The following is a 20,431-nucleotide window of genomic DNA, read 5'->3' on the forward strand; positions in this document are numbered from 1 at the left end:
CAGTGTTGGAGAAGCTAACATTGAGTAGCCTAACCACCTCCATGGAATATAATATACAAAAACAGTGATTAGCCTCAGTAATTAGGCCATACACAGTGATTAGCCTCAGTAATTAGGCCATACACAGTGGGTAGCCTCAGTGATTAGGCCATACACAGTGATTTGCCTTAGTAATTAGATCATACACTGTGACCTCTTAACACTAATGACCTAATTAAAACTGAGTGTGCCAAGGGGTGAGCTAAATTGTTGAGGGTCAGTTATGGAACACCTCTAATTGATAGGTGTCATTAGCCTGCATCCCACGTTTCAGGGTTGTTAGCAGCGGTGGAAAAATGTCATATTCCACCATCAGATGCTTTAGAAATAGTTTGAATTTTTGATCTTGTCCACACACTCGCCCACCCAGTTTTAAAAAGGCCTGAAAGATTACATAGTTTGCCTATCTCTGCTACATACCTCCTCTAGTAAAGGTTCAAGTCTGTTTGCATAGATACATGTAGAGTTTTTAATTACAAGCAAACATTTCTATGCTCTTTTTACTCTAACTTGGCCCAAATTTTCGTCCTTTTGAGATTTCACGTAGCTCAGTGACAGAGAAGGACAATATTAAAGCTCTACCTCCTTTTCATAGCACATCTTCGTGACTAGCATCATATTCTAGTGTTAATAGTTGTTACAGCTGAGCATTCAAGGTGGAGAGGTGACATTTTTTGGGCCTGGTTAGAGTAAAAGGAGTGATTGCATGGACATATTAGGAACAAATATGCTGAGTTGAAATGGATTGCCTTGATAACACTATAAAGCAGGAAAATTCATCTGCTGTTTCTCCATCTACTAAACGTACAAATAGTCTAATAAAACAGCTTGATTTTGGAGAGATGCACTAGATAGAGCTTGATTATTTTCTCTGATGTTTTGGGCTGGACAGAACCTATCTTAAGCCCAAAACGAGAGAGAGAGAGAGAGAGAGAGAATAATTCAACCCCCACCCTGTGTAACCCTCCTACCCAACTTTCACATCACAATACATCAGCCACAGTTTGATATGACACCCCTTAAACTCATTTCTGCACCCCGTTATACGATTATGTCCCCGTTATACGATTATTGGTCCTTGGTAACATTGAGACTTCCTTGGTAACTTTGAGACCCATTGCAGTCGAAGTATTCCTGTACAGTTTTGTATATCCATTTTCAGAATATATGAATAAACTCAACATTGGCCAGGGGTTATTTCCGTCGTTGGCTGAGGAGGGTTTATAGTATAGTAATGACATCGTATTTTATTACCATCACTGTAGTAGCAAATGTTGGTTCGTGTAAATGTTTATAAATGACCCGCTATTCATTCCCGGCCACTGACCTTCCCTGTAACCCTCTTCAGTACCGTGATGTCTTTTTACGATTTATTCCTGCTGACTTCAGGCGATTTTAGTACAGGAATGACATATCGTGCTGAAGAGGATAACTTAATATCTAACCCTCCCCTAGTCCTAGAAGTCTCCCTGAAGCTGAATAAAATTGTCTGAAGGTAGCAAGAATAGCCTGAAATACACGCCGTGGGACTGAAGTGGTTAAAGAGGGAGCTATACATTCATTCATACAGTCATTTATTTGGAGTTGATATCACAGGGGTTTTAAAAATAATCCCCGTGATTGGAAGTGTAATTGAGTGACTTGTATTCTCCCCGTACACCATGTGGGAGTTAGTTTATATCGGTATTTTTATCATCTTCATTGTATGAGTAAATTTTATAGACGAGTGTAATAGCCAACCGTGTGTATAAATAAATAGGCAAGGAAGAATTGCTAGGAAGTCTACTTTAGTAATAGTAGTTGGAGTAGCAGTAGTAGTAGTAGTGGTAGTAGTAGTTGTTGTTGTTGTTGTAGGAGTAGAAGTAGTAGTAGTCATAGTAACCCCAGGCTTATCTAAAATGTGAACCCAGTGGACAGCAGGCTGAAGTTACCCTCTTCCTGCAGTGCACCATCCTCCTTTTGGGGGATAGGGAAGTAGTTCAGGGACGTTTGTATAATCAGTCAGTGGAGCCTCCCAGCTATATCGGTGCCACCACGTGAAGGCGTCCCTCTCCAGCCTTTTCTACCCTAACAACATAGCCTAAGGATATACAAGGCAAAGGAAGCTCCCTAACACCATTTCCTAAGCGATTTATTTTGCTTATTACACCGTACGGTCCTATTGTGTTATCTAAATCCTAATGTCACCCTACTGTCCATAAATAACGCACAAAAGGATATTAATAAGACATATCGAAGAATAAATCGCTAAGGAAAAGGTCTTACGGGAATACTGAAATTAGGAGTTATTTGTTTTTGGATTCCGATAGGCGATTAAAGTTTTCCCCGACTTCTCGAACTGAAGGGGTTAGATGGAACAGAGAGAGAGAGAGAAAGAGAGAGAGAGAGAGTCACAGTCTGATCTGGTTAATGGATGAATAAGGAAAATGAGTTAGAGAGAGAGAGAGAGAATAGGACGCCAGGCAGTAGCTAGATGGATAAATAGATAGATAAATAGATATAGATAGATAGATACTGTACAGATAGATAAATGGATAGGTAGATAGGCAGGTAGGTAAATTGATAGGTAAATAGTAGATATATAGGCAGGTAAGGAGATATGAATAGATAATTTGGTACGGTGATAGATTGATAGATATGTTGATAGATTGTAGATATGTATTTAGACTGATAGATTTATTGGTATATTAATGTAAAAAACGATAGATAATTGACATATATAAATTAGTGGATAGATAGACGTGGGTAAATATGTGGGGCCATAGGTAGGTACAGATAGATAGATAGACAGGTGCATAGATAGATATATACAATAGCAGTGTGTTAGGCCCCCAGTTTCATCGGTTAAAGGAGCTCCCTAACACCTCTTCCTAAGCGATTTATTTTGCTTATTCGTTACTATCGTCTTTTGTGTTGAGTAAATCATTCTAAAATCACCATACCCTGCAAAAACTGTATTAAAGACTCCCTAACACCACTTCTAAGCGATTTATTTTGCTTATACGTTACTCTGGTCTTTTGTGTTAAGTCATTCTAATATCGCCATACTCAGCAAAAACTGTATTAACCAGCCATATCCAAAAATAAATCGCTTTGGAAGGGGTGCTACGGAGCGTCTTTAAAGGACTAAAATACGTGTCTTAGAGGTGAGGGAAGAAACTTAAATTTTGGGTCAGATTTAAGGTGAACGCGTGTTAACCCCTTCATTACCTTGACCTCACTTTCTTTTCGTTATTCTTCCAACCTTCAGACGATTTTCTTCAGCTTAGGGGAGAGATTTCGTAGTGAAGAGGAGTGGTTTTCTTTGATCTGATTCTTCTCTGTTGATTCTCTTTTGATGACTTGATTCCTCTCTCTTTTGATCATCTGATTCCTTTCTCTTTTGATTCTCTCTTTTGATCATCTAATTCCTTTTTCTTTTGATTCTCTTTTTTGATCACCTGATTCCTTTTTCTTTTGATTCTCTCTCTTGATCATCTAATTCCTCTCTCTTTTGATTCTCTCTTTTGATCATCTAATTCCTTTCTCTTTTGATTCTCTCTTTTGATCATCTGATTCCTCTCTCCTTTGAATCACTTTCATCACCTGATTTCTTTCTCTTTTGGTTCTATCTTTTTATCACCCTTTAATATCTCTTGATTCTCGTTGCATCATCTCTCTCTCTCTCTCTCTCTCTCTCTCTCTCTCTCTCTCGACATTATTCCTTGATCACCTGGTTCCTTACTCTTTTCATTATCATCACTTCATCCTTTCTCTTTTGATCCTCTCTTTACATCACCTGATCCATTTTTAATCTCTCATTTCATTCAAGTCCTCTCTCTCTCTCTCTCTCTCTCTCTCTCTCTCTTCATTTTATCTTTTCATTACCAGATTCTTTTATTTTCAGTGTTTATGTAGATCAGGTAATTTCTCCTTCTTGATAATGTGTTTCTGTAATTCTGTACATAGGTCCACTGATTCCTCTCTTGTTTTTTTCTAGTCATCTGGTTCGTGTGTTCTGGATTTCTCTTCCCATCAGTTTTTTCCATTCTTTAAGTCTTTATTTTCTGACTGTTCTCATCTGGATTCTTTCTCATGTAATTCCTTTTCTTGATGCACTGATTCCTTCCCGTTCCAATTTTTTCCTGTGAACAATGATTCCTGTCTCACCCTCCTCCTCTTTTTTTTTTTTCTGATGTCTAAATTTCCTTCCTTTTCTGAGTCATGCCTCATCACCAGATTCCTTCCCTTTCATAAATTTTGAGTCTTCGATTTTGAGGGGTTAGACATCCTTCATTAACCCCTTCACCACCAAAACACCTCAGGATGGATAACTGTCTGTTCATGGCCAACTTAAAAAGACTTCAGTATAGTGTAAGGGTTAAGCCACAAGTCACCAGTATAGTGTAAGGGTTAAGCCAGAAGTCACCAGTATAGTGTAAGGGTTAAGCAGAAGTCACCAGTATAGTGTAAGGGTTAAGCCAGAAGTCACCAGTATAGTGTAAGGGTTAAGTCAGAAGTCACCAGTATAGTGTAAGGGTTAAGCCAAAAGTCACCAGTATAGTGTAAGGGTTAAGCCAGAAGTCACCAGTATAGTGTAAGGGTTAAGCCAGAAGTCACCAGTATAGTGTAAGGGTTAAGCCAGAAGTCACCAGTATAGTGTAAGGGTTAAGCCAGAAGTCACCAGTATAGTGTAAGGGTTAAGCCAGAAGTCACCAGTATAGTGTAAGGGTTAAGCCAGAAGTCACTCATAGGCGGAATTAAATCGCTTGCTGTTAGGCCAAATGAAATGGTTGTGATTCTCGCGTGAAAAGATTGACCGGCCACAGTCAACACACCAAACTTTCCTCTATTGATATATCCTAAAACACATCCTGACTTCGCTGTTCACCTCTTCCATATGATCACATGTTTTTTTTATATTCTTGATGCCTTCAGATGTCTTGCGTGCATCCTGATAGGCTAAGTATGGAAGAGTAACGCGGGCTATTTTTAAGGGACTTCCCCTGTACTAAATGCCTAAAAAAGATCCATTAAGTCCATCAGTACAGTGATATTTCCGCTATTTTGTATATAAATTCATCAGACGCATTCATTGTCTCTAATATCGCCCTTGACTCAGTTTTAGATAGAGGTATTAGAGGTGTATTGAAGAGGTCAACATTATTAACCCACGCCTCTCAGTAAAGGGTATTTCTGATAACCTGTTTTGGGTAGACCTGTGGCACTGAAGAGGTTAACATGCCTACCCCACGACTCTCAACAAGTGATACAGTTGTAGTAACCTCTAAAACTTATATCCCAACAAGCAGCATTCTTCACCACAGTACAGACTCCATCCGTATAGCAGTGCATAGACTAATTGTGTTGTATATACAGTACAAAAACATACTCCTTACACCTTGCCTTTATCGGATGAGCTGACTACGCAAAAGGACAAACACGCTACCGGCCTGGTCACACTGAGAGTCCGTATTGTAGTTGACATAGCATTTCTTCTTAAGCATACAGGAAGAGAAGTACACTATACAAAATAAATCGCTAAGGAAGAGATTTTACGATGCCTCCACAGATTTATAGTGTTTTGATAATATACAAAGTACATTCAACGAAATAAAAACATCAAGACCCCTGTTTTGATGTACATATTATTGACACATAGAATGAAGAAAAGGGGAATATCTTATGTCTTGTATCAGTGACCTTAAATTATGTTCCTTTTTAAACCCAACCTCTTCAACCCGACGATGTGTTCATAATCCTGATGCTCCCCAAAGATGTCATTCACCGTAGCGAAAGCCTCTCACGGAAATGGCCCTGTCTGTCCTATCCAATTGAAAGTCTCCCTGTCGCAGAATAAAATCGTGCGTGGATGGTGAAAATATAAAAAAACGAAATAGCAATTGAAAGGGTTAAATTTAGTGATCTAGCATGAACCTTAATTCTCACTTCTTAGATTTACCAAGTGAGAGAGAGAGAGAGAGAATTTTTAGGCAAACTTTTTAATTAACCCAGGCATCTCGATACATTTTTTTGTCGACTAACTGACTGGTGATTGAAAAAGTTTATCTTACTGTCTGAAACCTTCATGCACTTCCCCTCGTATCACATATCCCTTCAGTGTTACGACGTTGTGTATATCTTATTTTTGAGGTGATTTTTGTTCAGCTTCAGGGAGACCTCTTGCATGGGAGGGATTAGTGAAGGTTGCATCCAGTCCCTTCAGATCTATGCTGAATATAATTATTTGAGAGTAGCAAGGATGAATATTTAACAAGGGGTTTGAAAGTGATCTGAGAAGAGTTGATTTGATACAACGCCCTGATAGATTACTTAACCTTTGACCCAAATGACTTGTGATCCTAAATAGCCTTCCCGTTTGATGCTAATAGTGCCGATCCTCACACTTCTCTCTTCAAGTCAGAGAGAGTTTGATCGTTTGTTATTTTGTATCGTAGTGTAGAACGCCCATCACTGCTCAGTTGGGGTTGTTTTGATCTTTCTCATGCTCTGGGCCATCACACAGGCATATCGTCCTTCTGTTTCACTTGTTAAGATATTTTTCAAACTCAGATGCAAGATGTATCTGATTGCTTTTCAGTTGTTGCTTATCATATACCCATTTTTTTCAGCTCAAATCTAAGACACACGCTAGTTCCTCAAGTTGAGGCTGTTTTTTATAATTTTCAAACTCAAATTCAAGACACACGAGGTTCTCAAAACATGGTGGTGGCATGGTGTTGTAAGCGAGGCGAGGGGAGTGTGGTGTGAGGCTGGTGAGGTGCTGACAAGGGGTTAATTCTCAGGCTCAAATCCAGGACGACGCCTGCCTGTTACCCCTTAAGTGAATTTATTTTATTACTGTCTTTCACACATCACTCCAAGTTGTACGCCTTCTGCTCCATAGTTGGGCTTGTTTGGGTATTATTCAAATAGCTCTGCAGGCCACACGCATGTTGTTAATTGCGTATGACTTTTATTATTTTTCTTTTCAAGCTCAGATCCAAAACACACTAGTTGTTCAAGTTGGGGTGGTCGTGTAGTGTTGCGAGGGGTGTGTGGAGTGTGGCAAAGGGTGTGTTGGCTGTGTGTGGTGTGGCAAAGGCTGGGTTGGGTGGTGTGGGTGAGGCGGTGGTCACACAAACTCGATGGAATAGTCTGCACTGAAGCCTTTGACATCCACTGCATATTTATTATCGGCCTGACACTCGTAGTAGCCTGCGTCCATCTGGGTTGCTGGGTCTATCTCCATCTTGCTCTTGATGGCGGCCTCACCTTCCTGCCACTCATGCACCTGCAATATCAGCATTTCATTAACTCGAAGAACCAAGATAAATGACACTTTTGATAGCCACACCTTCAACTGAAAAAAATCGTGGAAATCAAATAGTTGACAATGTTCGAGGTATACCCCGAGTTTTGTATATTAACAGCTAAATTCATAAAAGAGAACCCATAGATGATTCTAGTGCAACACTGAACACTATTGGAGATTTGTATAATAGATTTTGCATTAGCAGTGCGCAAGCTTCAAGGATATACCGGTAAGAGTACAGCCATGAAACCTGTGTCAAACATGGCCAGAATAGATTACGAAATATTTCGATTGTTTTGTCACTCTGAACTGGGGAAACTGCTTTTTTTTTTTTTTAATAAAAAAGTCGAAGTATTATTGAAGGTGGCACGATGTGTATTTGTGCTTATTATGCCTCCGCTCACCTATGGTGGAGGAGACAGTAAGTGGTTGGTCTGTCTGTGTGTGCGTGTGTCCGTGCGTCTGTAACGCTCTTGAGGGCTTGATACCTCCTGAACCCATTGACGGATTTCCACCAAACTTTTCTCAGTGATACAGTATGAAGGGATGAACTGATTAGGTCAGCAAGGTCAAGGTCATATGAGTGGGTGCGATATCTCTTGAACCCCTCGACGGATTTCGACCAAACTCTTGCCACGGATACAGTATGAGGGGGATGATGAACTGATTTGGTCAGTAAGGTCAAGGGATTAAAGATCAAGGCCATATGGGTGTGGGCGCAATATTTCCTAATCCCTTGACGGATTTCGACCAAACTTGTCAGTGATACAGTATGAAGGAATGATGAAGTGATTAGGTCAGCAGGATGAAGAGGTCAAAGGTCAATGTCATATGGGGTCGTCTTTGTTTATATTAAGTCTCATTTCAACCGACAATGAACCCGGTCATGGAGATTGTATGGCAAGTCCGTGCACAAGGCTTGGGGAAGCATACCGTCCGATGCTTGGCGTCGACAGCACGGGGCCCGAGCTGTTGCGTTTCATAGGTAACTGCAGTGTTAAGCATAAGTACATTTGATATGGGAGTAAGACAAATACTGCAGACTTAAAATTACGTGCACAAGTACAATATGGTTCGTTAATAGCGCTTCACTAGAAAGGCATGTGGCAGTATCTTATGTGTTGCGGGGACAGTTCATTCGGCTAGTGTGGTCGTGGTTGTGGCAGTGGTGGTAGGAAATGAGTGAATGATGCAAGGTATTGAGAATGCCAACAGAGCCATCCCCATAACACACGAGATTCGCATGGCGGAGTGGGAGAGGAGCATTCTATATGGGTCCCCCTGTATTGATGAGCATGTTAGAAAATGTGTTAACAGTAATAAGTCGAGGGATTACAGTCGCCAGATTTAAAATACCAGTACCTACAGTGGAGGAGTAACAAACAATAATAATAATAGTAATAATAATAGTAGTAATAGTAGTAGTGGTAGTGGTAGTAGTAGTAGTAGTAGTATTGTTAGTTGTTTCTTCTTCTTATTATTATTATTATTATTATTTTTATTATTATTATTATTATTATTATTATTATTATTATTATGAGAGAGAGAGAGAGAGAGAAACGGAGGGAGGGAGGGAGGCAGGCAGGCACAGAAACAGACAGACAGAGACACACACCGAGGGGCAATATCAAATAATTCACTACATAAGCGTATCAACATTACATATAAGAGGAGTATAGCGTGTAAGACTGACCCACCTGAGAGAAAGTGACCCACCTGAAAGAAAGTGACCCACCTGTAAGAAAGTGACTCACCTGTAAGAAAGTGACCCACCTGTAAGAAAGTGACTCACCTGTAAGAAAGTGACCCACCTGTAAGAAAGTGACCCACCTGTAAGAAAGCGACCCACCTATAAGAAAGTGACCCACCTGTAAGAAAGTGACCCACTTGGAAGAAATTTAATGTGACACCTGTAAGAAAGTGAAAGTGACCCACCTATAAGAAAGTGACCCACCTGTAAGAAAGTGACCCACCTGAAAGAAAGTGACCCAGAGTGACCCACCTGTAAGAAAATGACCCAGAGTGACCCACCTGTAAGAAAGTGACCCACCTGGAAGAATGAGTGTGCGTAGAGCTCAATCCCGTCCTTAAACCATGTAATTGTGGGCCTAGGCTCCCCTTCCGCTCTGCACATGAACACTATCTTTCTCCCAAGCACGTACTCAGACTCGAAGTGCGACCACAGCGTTATCTTGGCGCCCTGGAAGAGGTTGGAGGTCATACTCGAAAGGAAGCTCCCTAACACCTGTCCCTAAGTGATTTATTTTGTCTGTTACACCTTACTACCCTCCGTGTTACAAAAATTCTTCACACACACACACACACACACACACACACACACACACACACACACACACACACACACACACACACACACACACACACACACACACACACACACACACACACACACACACACACACACACACACACACTTTTGTATTAAGATGCTGTAGTGTCCTCTCCTTTGTACTCCTGTGTAATAAGATGTCGCAGCTTCCACATTGTACTTCTTTGTAATGAGAGAAACCAAAAAGTAGCAGTAATTCGACATGTAACACGTGAGTAAATCAGAGTAACAGCCTTCTTTACTAATCTCATTTGAAAGTTAAGAGGGAGGGATGACGAAAGAAAACATGAGGAAAATGAAGGAGTGAAGGAAATGAAGGAGTGAAGGAAATGAAGGAGTGAAGGAAATGAAGGAGTGAAGGAAATGAAGGAGTGAAGGAAATGAAGGAGTGAAGGAAATGAAGGAGTGAAGGAAATGAAGCAGTGAAGAAAAGTGAGTGAAGGAAATGAAGGGAAAGGACAGAAAAAGGTGTAACTTTGTGAAGGTGAGAAAACTAGAAAAGGTGGAGGAAAATTTGGGAAAGTGACGGGGAGAATGAAGGAAAGGCAGACATGAAAGGGAGAGAGAGAGAGAGAGAGGCGAGAATAACACAAGACTCGTAAGAAAAACATCAAGAATTTCCTTCGTAATTTTAAAAGTTAACCAGACGAGAAGTTGGAGAGAGAGAGAGAGAGAGAGGAAAGGAGTGGAAGAAAGGAGGGAGTTAATGAAAGTTAGTGGAAGTAAGAAGGATGGAGAGAGGAAGGAGAATAGAAGTAAGAAGAAATGGGAGGAAGACGTGGAGGAAAAGGGGAGGAAGGAGGGAGGAATTAGGAGGAAAGAAAAGTAGAGTTGAAGAGGAGGAGGAGGAGGTGAGAGGAAGAGGAGCAAACACATAAAAGGAAGAAAAGATGGATACAAGAAATTAGTAAGAAAAGGAAATATGCGTTGAGGTGGAAAAAAATGTTGCTGCAGGAGGAGGAGGAGGAGGAGGAAAGGGAATAGGAATATGAAGGAGGAGGAAGAGGAGACAAGGAGAGAGAATAGGAATATGGAGGAAGAGGAGGAGGAGGAAGGGGAGATGGGGAGAGAGAGAAGGAAGGAAGAGGAGGCGGAGGAAGGGAGCTGGGAGGAAAAGGAAGTGAAGTTGAAGGGGTAAGAAGAGATGAGGGGAAGGTGTATGAATTAGGGACAGGAAGAGGAAGAGAAGGTGAGGGGAGAGTAGGGAGGAAGAGGAAATGATGGGAAAGAGCAAGAAGGAGGAAGAGGAAGGAGAGGCAAGGAGAGAGGATGGAGAAGGAAGAGGAAGACGAGGTAGTGGGAGAGAGTAGGAAGAATGGTGGGGAGAAGGAAGGCCTGAGGGTGTGAATTGTATAACAGTGTGGGGTGAGGGACGGTTCTCTCTCTCTCTCTCTCTCTCTCTCTCTCTCTCTCACACACACACACACACACACACACACACACACACACACACACACACACACACACACACACACACACACACACACACACACACACACACACACAGTAGTATGTCTTCCTTCCTTCCCCTCTTTCCGTGATTCCTCTCTCCCTTCCCAATCCTGATCCTCTCCCTATCCTTGCCCTCCTCCCCAGCCTTTGTGTGTGTGTGTGTGTGTGTGTGAGAGAGAGAGAGAGAGAGAGAGTGGGATGTGTTTTGGTAATGTCATCCCGGAAAGTGTGTTAGCTCCTTCATGTCCATTTTATATTTCACCAGTTTGCTCTCTCTCTCTCTCTCTCTCTCTCTCTCTCTCTTACACACACACACACACACACACACACACACACACACACACACACACACACACACTCTTCCCAGCTATTACTGTGGGATGACATTACCATATCAAGAGGTAACAGCAAACACTATACAAACCACATCCCCGGACTGAAAGGGTATATATAGGCTTTAAGTCAATTCCCTGTTTTAAGAAGGTGTTATATTTCCAGCTCAATCGTTAGTAAGAATTGAATTAAAATGTTCTCCTTGGGTTGATTTGGTTAATACTGTGAATCTCAAAGTTGTAGCAGTGCAGGTAGGTGTTGGTGGTGTTGGTATATTGGTGGTGTTGGTAGATTAGTATTGGTGTATTGGTGGTGTTGGTAAATTGGTGATGTTGGTAGATTGGTGGTGTTGGTAAATTGGTGGTGTTGATAGATTGGTGGTGTTGGTAGATTGGTGGTGTTGGTAAATTGGTGGTGTTGGTATATTGGTGGTGTTGGTATATTGGTGGTGTTGGTAGGTTGGTGGTGTTGGTAAATTGGTGGTGTTGGTATATTGGTGGTGTTGGTAGATTAGTGGTGTTGGTAGATTGGTGGTGTTGGTAGATTGGTGGTGTTGATAGATTGGTGGTGTTCGTAGATTGGTGGTATTTGGCTCCCCTGTCTGGTTGGGGTGGTACTGAGTTATTGATGAAGGTCACCTGCGTGTGTGTGTGTGTGTGTGTGTGTGAGAGAGAGAGAGAGAGAGAGAGAGAGGGGGGGGTCCTAATGGAGTATGGGGAGGTGGGAGTTGATGCAGGCAGGGAGGGGAATAGGGAGTAGGGTGTAAAGGAGGGGGAGTTGTTATAGGATGTGAGTGGGGGGAGTGATGAAGCGATGGGGGAGGGAGAGGGAGCCTGATGTGGTTAGTGAGACGAGGGGTTATGGGTAAGGAATAGGGGAAGGAGGAAATGGGTAGGAGGTGGGGGAATGGGGAGGGGGGAGAGTTGAGTAGTGAGTGAAGGGAATTGGAAGTTTGGTGCGGGACAGAGAGTGGAGTAGGAAGAGATTTGTGTGGGTGAGGAGAGGGAACTGAGGGGAGTATGGAGTTTGATGTGGAGTGGATGAGGAGAGAGAGAGAGAGAGAGAGAGAGAGGTTAGGTATATAATGAAAGAAAGGGGAGAGGGAGATAACATTCATCCCACAAAGAAAGTATTCATCGCTTGTTGGTTCATCTCTATATAAATCTCACCTTATTTTCTAGTTTACATTCGCTCCACAAGACTGTCCTATGCGCCACTAACCCCTTCACTACAGGAGCCTCTGTTTTTATCGTATCTGTGCCATCTTCTTACGATTTTTCTTAAGCTTGGGGGAGGCTCTGGAACCGGAGTTAGATGGAGCCTTGGTTCACCTCTTCATCTTAGTCGGTTTGTCTTTAGTCTTAGTTCATCCCTTTTTCGTAGTGGGTTTGTTTTTATCTGACGGAACTGGACCACTCCCACCACTTGAGATCTAAGACTGCTTTAAATTCGATGGGTATTATTTATGAGGTATGAATGAATCTCCTTGGTTATTACTCAAATTGACCCTCCACTCTGACTACACTTGGCATGGACAGAGCTAAAAGGAGGCTAGGGATCTTCTTCAGGTAAAAGCACTATAGTAATTTGGGTAAGAGGTGACAGGTGATAGTGTAATTAAAAACAAAAAAAAAGGCAGTGAAGAAGTCAGCATCTAAAAATTTATATCTATCTATCTATCTATTGTCAGACGCCTCAATCCCGTTTGGGGTGGCCACAAACAAATCGCCTCCAAGTCGCCCTGTCCCCCGCCATTTCACTGCCCTGCTCCCAACTCACACCCCCCTCTCTCATATACCTCTCCACCCCATCCCTCCATCTCATCCTCGGCCTCCCCCTCCCTCTTCCCCCCTCCACCTCGCTCACATACACTCTCTTCGTCAGTCTTTCACCCTCCATCCTCTCCACATGGCCAAACCACCTCAGTGTGTTCCTCATAACGCTTCCTATCACATCCACATGCAAAATATCACAAATTGTCAGCTGGAATGTGCCTTTGCAGTGGTGAAGGTGGAATGTGGTTATATATGGGAGAGAGACAGTAGTGGAATTAAAGACGAGGAGCACATTTGTTGCACTGATTGCTCATCTTCCATTGTGTGTGTACAGGATGGAAAACAGTGGGATATAGCTCGCCAATCAATGTGTGTGTTTTATTTATGCACTCTCTCTCTCTCTCTCTCTCTCTCTCTCTCTCTCTCTCTCTCTCTCTCTCTCTCTCTCTCTCTCTCTCTCTCTCTCTCTCTCTCTCTCCACACACACACACACACACACACACACACATCTCTTCCTTCTTCCCTCCTCCTTTCCTCCCTTCTCCCCTACAGATCCCCATTCCTTCCTCCGCACTATGCCTCCCCCTCACATCCCTCCTCCCTGTCTTAGCATTCCTCTTCCAACACCCATCCTCCCCATCTTACCTTACCATCCCTTTCTCTTCATTCCCTCCTTCCCTTTTCCCATCCCCATTTCTCCCATCCCTTCCCCATATCCACCTCTCCCCTTCTCATTCCGCCTCCCCCAACCCACTCCTTCCCCTCCCCTCCTCCCTACCTAATCCTTCCTACTCCCTCATACATCCAAGCATCGTCACGTATCTTTCCATACATCATACCAGTAAGCATATGAACAGTCTCCCTTCTATGTATGTTTGAATGTATGTATTTATGAATGAATGTATATATGTATGTATGTAAGAATGTGTGTATGTACGGTATGTATATATGTATGTAAGAATATATGTATGTATAAATATATGTATGTATGAATGAATACTCTATGTATGTATATATGAATGTAAGAATTTATACATGTATGTAATGTATGTATGAATAAATGAATGAACGAATGTATGTATTTTAGAATGTATGTATGTATATTGGAATGTATGTATGTATGAATGATAATGTATGTATGTAAGAATGTATGTATGTATGTATGTATGTACGGGCAAATGACACCACTGTGGTAAATCCGCTTGTTTTTGTTGATGTTGTGTGGCTGCTGTTATTGTGTGGATTTATAATATGTCTAACCATTGTTTTTAGCACTGTATTGATTCGTGTGTGGTGGCATGAATCTCTCTCTCTCTCTCTCTCTCTCTCTCTCTCTCTCTCTCTCTCTCTCTCTCTCTCTCTCTCTCACACATTTTATATGTGTATGTGCTGCATGTTATTTTTTACACGGCTAGCTTGGTGACTGGTAAATCTCTCTCTCTCTCTCTCTCTCTCTCTCTCTCTCTCTCTCTCTCATTTATTTACTTATATAACTGAGTATATTAATTTGGTCAGGCACTAGCGTATGGGCACCGGGACGTTGTTTTTTATAATTGATGTTTTGGTGAATTATCGTTTATATAACTGTATTGTGGTGTACGATTTTTTTTTTTATATAATTTCTATTAGTTTATCTCTCCATCTCTCAGTCTAATCGCACGTCACATGGTTTTAGGTGTTGCGGTAAATTAAGAGGGTGTGGTGTGGTGTGGTGTGGTGACGGTAGGTGTGTGAGAGGGAGAGGAGGGGAAAGAGGGAGGGAAAGGTGTGGTTTGGTGTGGTGGTGATTGGTGTGATGGTTAGACAGAAGGGTGTGCTGTTGTGCAAGAGGGTGTGGTGTATACTGGTTTCCATTTTGTCAGTACGAATGTGGTGTGGTGTGGTGTGGTGTTGTTAAGTATGATGGTGAGACGAGGGTGTGGTGTGGTGACAAGTCTGATGGTAGAATAGAAAGGTGTGGTGTGGTGTAGTGTGGTGTGGAGGTCCAGGTCTCCTTTATGCCGGTATGAATATGTATACACCAGCCTCTCCTACCCCTCTCTTCCTCTAGGCCTTTAAGCCTCATTTTTACCAGCCAGGTCGTAGGGCAAACTCCACTAATTGTTGATTCATTCTCTTGCAGGTGAGTGAGAGGGGTGGGTTTGGGCGGCTGAGTCGGTGAGTACGTCTATTTCTGCATCGTGTGTTTGAGTTTCAGGTGGACTGTGGTTAAACTTGGCATAAATTTATATCATACGCACATAATTCCGTTTTTATAATCTCTGGTGCGGTCCCTGATATTATTATTACTGAAATTATTTGTGGTATTTTGGAGTTTATTTGGGGGAGTAGATAGCATTCTTAACTGATGCTCCGTAGGATCAGTTTCAGTTTATGACGGTCATTTAAGTGGATACGTATCTTAGCTTTAACTCGCTGATACTGGCACATCAGTAGGTTACCACACACGCTTCTCACCCCCACGCAGTAACAACCTATGTCACTGATATCTGTACCCCGAGCATGAGTGGGAACTGCTTTGTCAGTGGAAGGCAGTGGTGTCTTACTTTACGTATTAATCACTTAGGAACCTCAAAACTTAATTGACTTCTAACGTATATGTATCCGTCCAAGTAAGAAGGCATTTGTAAGCCAATAGCAACATTTCGTACATTAGTATATACATAAAACAGTTCACCCAAGATTATGGTCATGTGCATACGAAAATAAATACATAAACACTACGTAAAGACATACATATTAGAGCATACATTACGTTCAGGCTAAGTGAGAGATGAGTAACTACACACACACACACACACACACACACACACACACACACACACACAGTTGTTTTTATCCTGGTACAGACACACATCAAACTCCCATTAAAAGCACACCTAACGTACCAACAAAATATATTCTCAGCTTTTGCACACACACACACACACACACACACACACACACACACACACACACACACACACGAGCCACTGGGCTGGTAAAACACAGGGCGGTAATCGGCTTGTGCTACACTGTTAACATGCCCGGCCATGTGTGTGTGTGTGTGTGTGTGTGTGTGTGTGTGTGTGTGTGTGTGTGTGAGGTGAGGGATGCCAAGTGATGATCTGTTGTTGTATGAGGTGGTGGCTTTAGTTGCGGTATGGATGAAAATGATGGTGTTTGTGGTGATCTGTGGTGAGTGTACAGATGGGGGCTGTGAACGTAGTGGAGTGTGATGTACTGTGGTTAAAATGTGGTAGGTGTGGTGATCTGTGCGAAATGATGGCTGTGGTCTGTGGTGTGCTGAGTAGGAAGTGGTGACAGGCCGTAGTGATTCTGGCTGTGTAGTGGACTTTAGCTGTGTGTGGTAGTTGTGGTGGTGGTAAATAAGGTTGTTGAGGACTGTGAGGTGGCTTTGGCAGTGGTTGTGGTTGCTGTGAGGGAGTGTAGCTGTGGTGGTGGTGGCTGTGGCTGTGGTTGTAGAGGGCTGTGGCTGTGGTTGGTGTGAGAGATCGGGGGGAATGCAGAGGGAGCTGTGAACGTAGTGAGGAAACTGAATGTGTGTGTGTGTGTGTGTGTGTGTGTGTGTGTGTGTGTGTGTGCGCGCAATCAAGATCAAGCCAATTTCGTCCAAGTTACTTATAAACGGTATATTTCGTAATATGGTGCCTCATTTGATACACTGAGTTTTATTTATATATTTATTATTTTCTTTCTATAAGTTGTGTTTCGTGGCGCCTGGTGGTTTAGTTGGTCAAGGCGCTGGTACTGGATTGAGCCTGGAATGGGTAGATCTGAATAGCCTTTGGAGTTAATTGCCAACATAATGCCACTCAGGGATTAGTGAGGCTGGTCGGGATGGAGTTGCCTAGCCCCAGTCCCCTACGCTCCTTGACGAATGTTTTATGAAGAGATGCGAAAGAGAAACTTGTCCCATTTACCTCGCATTTTCCTTTATCTCCTTAACAATATGCTCTTTTTTTTTTCTTTTTTTTTTTTTTTTTTTTGCGTTGGTTTTATTGCTAACAGAATTTTTATCCAGCTCTGGGGGGAGTGAGTGAAGGCTGTGTCTGATTTCTCCAGCTCAAAAAGTATATGTGAATCATTACAATAGTCTGATAACATGAATAAAGTGAAAGTGAGGTAAAGGTGATGGAGTCTGATAATAATAATAATAATAATTATTATGATAATAACAATAATCATCATCATCATCATCAAAACAGTAGTAGTAGTTGTAGTAGTAGTAGTAGTTGTAGTAGTAGTAGTAGTAGCAGTAGTAGTAATAGTGGTGGTGGTGGTAGTAATAGTAGTAGTAATAAAAGTAGTAGTTGTAATATCTTCAGCAGTAGAAGAAGGAAAGTATAAACAGTAGTAGTAGTCTCAGGCTGATTTGAACGTGATCCAGGTGGACTGCAGGCTGAAGGCGCCCTATTCCTGCAATTCACAATCCTCCTTTCGGGGGATAGGGAGGGGACGGACTCGGGGGGACGTTTTTATAACCGGGGAGCTCCACCGTCCAGTCATATCGGTGCCCCCACGTGAAGGCGTCCCCCTCCACAGTGAAAACTAAAGCAGTAATACAGAGAACAGAAAATGGAATAATTGATGAAGGACGAGGTAGGTGTGAAAGATGTATGTGTAAAGATGATAGAGTGTTGTGAGTGTGGACGGGCTGGGAAAAGTGAAGGGTGGAAGGAAGGAAGAAGAAGGTAGGATAGGATGAAGGAAGAGAGGGAAAGCATAATTGAAGGAGAGTATGGGAGGGTAGGGTGAAGGAGTAAATAAAGGAGCATAAGGAAAAGAATGGAGGGAGAGAGAAGTGAAGGAGATGAAGGAGTAAGAGAGAGAAAGAATGAAGAAGATGAGGAAAGGGAGAACGATGGGAGAGAGGATAATGAATGAGATGAAGGAGTGGGGAGAAAAAAAAAGGAGAGGGGAGGGAGAGGAAGAATATGTGAAGCAGAGTAAGAAAAGAAAAAAAAAGAGGAGGAAGGGAGAGAAGGAAAAAGCGAAGAGAGATTTAGGAAAGGAGGGAGGGAGGGAGAGAGGGAAATAATAAAAAGGAAGGAAGGAAGAAAAAAATATTGTAAGGAAAGGAGGGAATGGGAAGGAAAGAGGAATGAATGAAAGGATGGAAGGAAAGATGGAAAGGTGGGAGAAAGGAGAATTGGAGGGATACTAAAGAAACCAAGGAAGGAGGGAAGGGAGGGAGGGAGGAAGGAAGGAAGGAAGGAAGGAAGGAAGGGAGGGAGGAAGGAAGGGAGGGAGGAAGGAAGGAAGGGAGGGAGGAAGGAAGGAAGGAAGGAAGATTCAGAGGCAGTGATTGTTGTGATTGGGAGTGTTATTTCCTTGTGTTCCTCTCCCTTCTTTCTTCTTTTCGTTTTTCCGTTTTATTTTATTTTTATTTTCACACACACACACACACACACACACACACACACACACACACACACACACACACACACACACACACACACACACACACACACACACACACACAATCCATATACTGTACCTGCCTATATGTATCAGCCTATCTCTATCCATCTATCCATCTGTCCTATCTAAACATCTACCCATGTATTTGTATTTATCTATCTGTATGTTCATCTGTCTATTTATCTATCTTTCTATCTATCTACATCTGTCTGTCTATCTGTCTATCTATCTATGCTTCCATACACACATACTCACCCCATTATGGTTGTAGTAGGCACGACTTGCTTCCGACTTAAACTCCTTGATGGATCCTCTGCTTCCCATTTTCCTGCCTTTCTTCCTCCTCCCCTTCCCCCTCTTGGCCTCCGTCACGCCCACACTCGCCGCCAGCACCAGCACGGCCACCCCCGCCCACAGCCACGCCCGACTGATACGCATTACGCCCAAAACTTACGCGGAGGTACGCCCAAAACCACTCCGTCAAAATCTTCTCGTCTCAGTTTCGCCCAGAGCCTTTTGTGAAGTACTCTTATGATTTTTCTTATTTTAACGCCCAAGACTTTTATTGATTTCGCCCAGTCTTTTGTTTATTACGCCCAAACTTGAGGGTGCACTCCCAAAATTTACGCCCAAGCTTAGAATTCACGCCCAAACTTGAGGATGCACGCCCAGACTTCACGTGGATGTCGACCCCAGCTTGAGTGGATGGCGGTGAAGCTTCTGTTAATTACGTCCAAGCTTTGTCATTTAAGGTCCTAAGCTTGTGAGTGCGAAACGTCTTGTGGATTTAGGCCTGCGTGGGTCACTGCTAGTTTCTTTACTGATCACTGCCAAGCTTCTCTCTATCACGCCCAGTCTGATGCGGATTACGGCCAGGCTTGTGTGGACGGCCCCTAATTTCCTGCCGATCACGCCCAACTTTCCGCAGATCACGCCCAATTTTCCGCAGATCACGCCCAGTTTTCCGCGGATCGCGCCCAATTTCCGCGGATCACGCCCAACTTTCCGCGGATCACGCCCAGTTTACTAAAGATCACTACCAAGCTGCACGCCCAACTTTCTGTGGATCACGCCCAAGCTCCACGCCCCACTTTTTGCGGATCACGCCCAGTCTAGTGGTGCTTCTATCCACCTTCCTGCGGGTCGGGGGATGGTGGGGAGGGGGGGGGTCCTTTCTTCGGCCTTGCCTGTGCCTGCGTCTTGCCCCTCCTTTCCCTCTTCACCAGGTAGCCGTACACCTGTTGGGAAAAAAGACAGTCAGGAGAGAGAGAGAGAGAGAGAGAGAGAGAGTAAGTAAAGCAAGCAAAACAAAATTTCACCTGTTGGGTAAAGAGAAGGACAGTCAGGAGAGAGAGAGAGAGAGAAATCCAACAAAAATCCGCTAATCCAGTGAGTGAGACAACGAGGGTGAGGCGAGACAGAGACAGAGACGGGGAGACAAAGGGACCAGGGGAAGGGTTGAGAGAGAGAGAGAGAGAGAGGAAGGTCAGTAAAGCAAGCAAAAAAAATCACCTGTATAACTTTGAATATAAAAAAAAAGGAAAAAAATAATTGTTAACCTGAGTCAGTAAAGTAAGAGAATCAGTAAAGTCATCAAACTCAGTAAAGGAGGAGCAGAATGAGTCAGCAATATTCAGTAAATAGAGCAAATAACAGAATCAGTAAATATTTAAGTAAAGGAGGGAACAGAATCAGTGAGTTAAGGAATCACAACACTCAGTAAAGCCAAGGAACAGAATCATTTACAATCGACCAGTAAAGCAT

The 20,431-nt window shown here is 42.7% G+C and overlaps 2 protein-coding genes across 2 annotated transcripts in view; one reads left to right on the forward strand and one right to left on the reverse strand.

Annotated features, from left to right (window-relative positions):
• Positions 1-20,431, forward strand: part of Plod (procollagen lysyl hydroxylase) — a 403,871-nt gene that overhangs the window by 102,348 nt on the left and 281,092 nt on the right. The window lies entirely within an intron of this gene.
• Positions 7,016-19,120, reverse strand: LOC145416446 (immunoglobulin domain-containing protein oig-4-like). The gene is made up of 3 exons (XM_080285399.1): positions 18,923-19,120; positions 9,384-9,533; positions 7,016-7,312 (listed from the first exon to the last, which is right to left on the reverse strand). The coding sequence occupies exons 1-3, from the start codon at positions 19,103-19,105 to the stop codon at positions 7,154-7,156; spliced, it is 492 nt and encodes a 163-aa protein (XP_080141525.1). The 5' UTR covers positions 19,106-19,120; the 3' UTR covers positions 7,016-7,153.

Source organism: Coenobita brevimanus, chromosome 106 (assembly GCF_032717465.1).
Source record: "Coenobita brevimanus isolate Jiangsu-jjx chromosome 106, ASM3271746v2, whole genome shotgun sequence".
In the NCBI taxonomy this organism is placed as follows: Eukaryota; Metazoa; Arthropoda; class Malacostraca; order Decapoda; family Coenobitidae; genus Coenobita; species Coenobita brevimanus.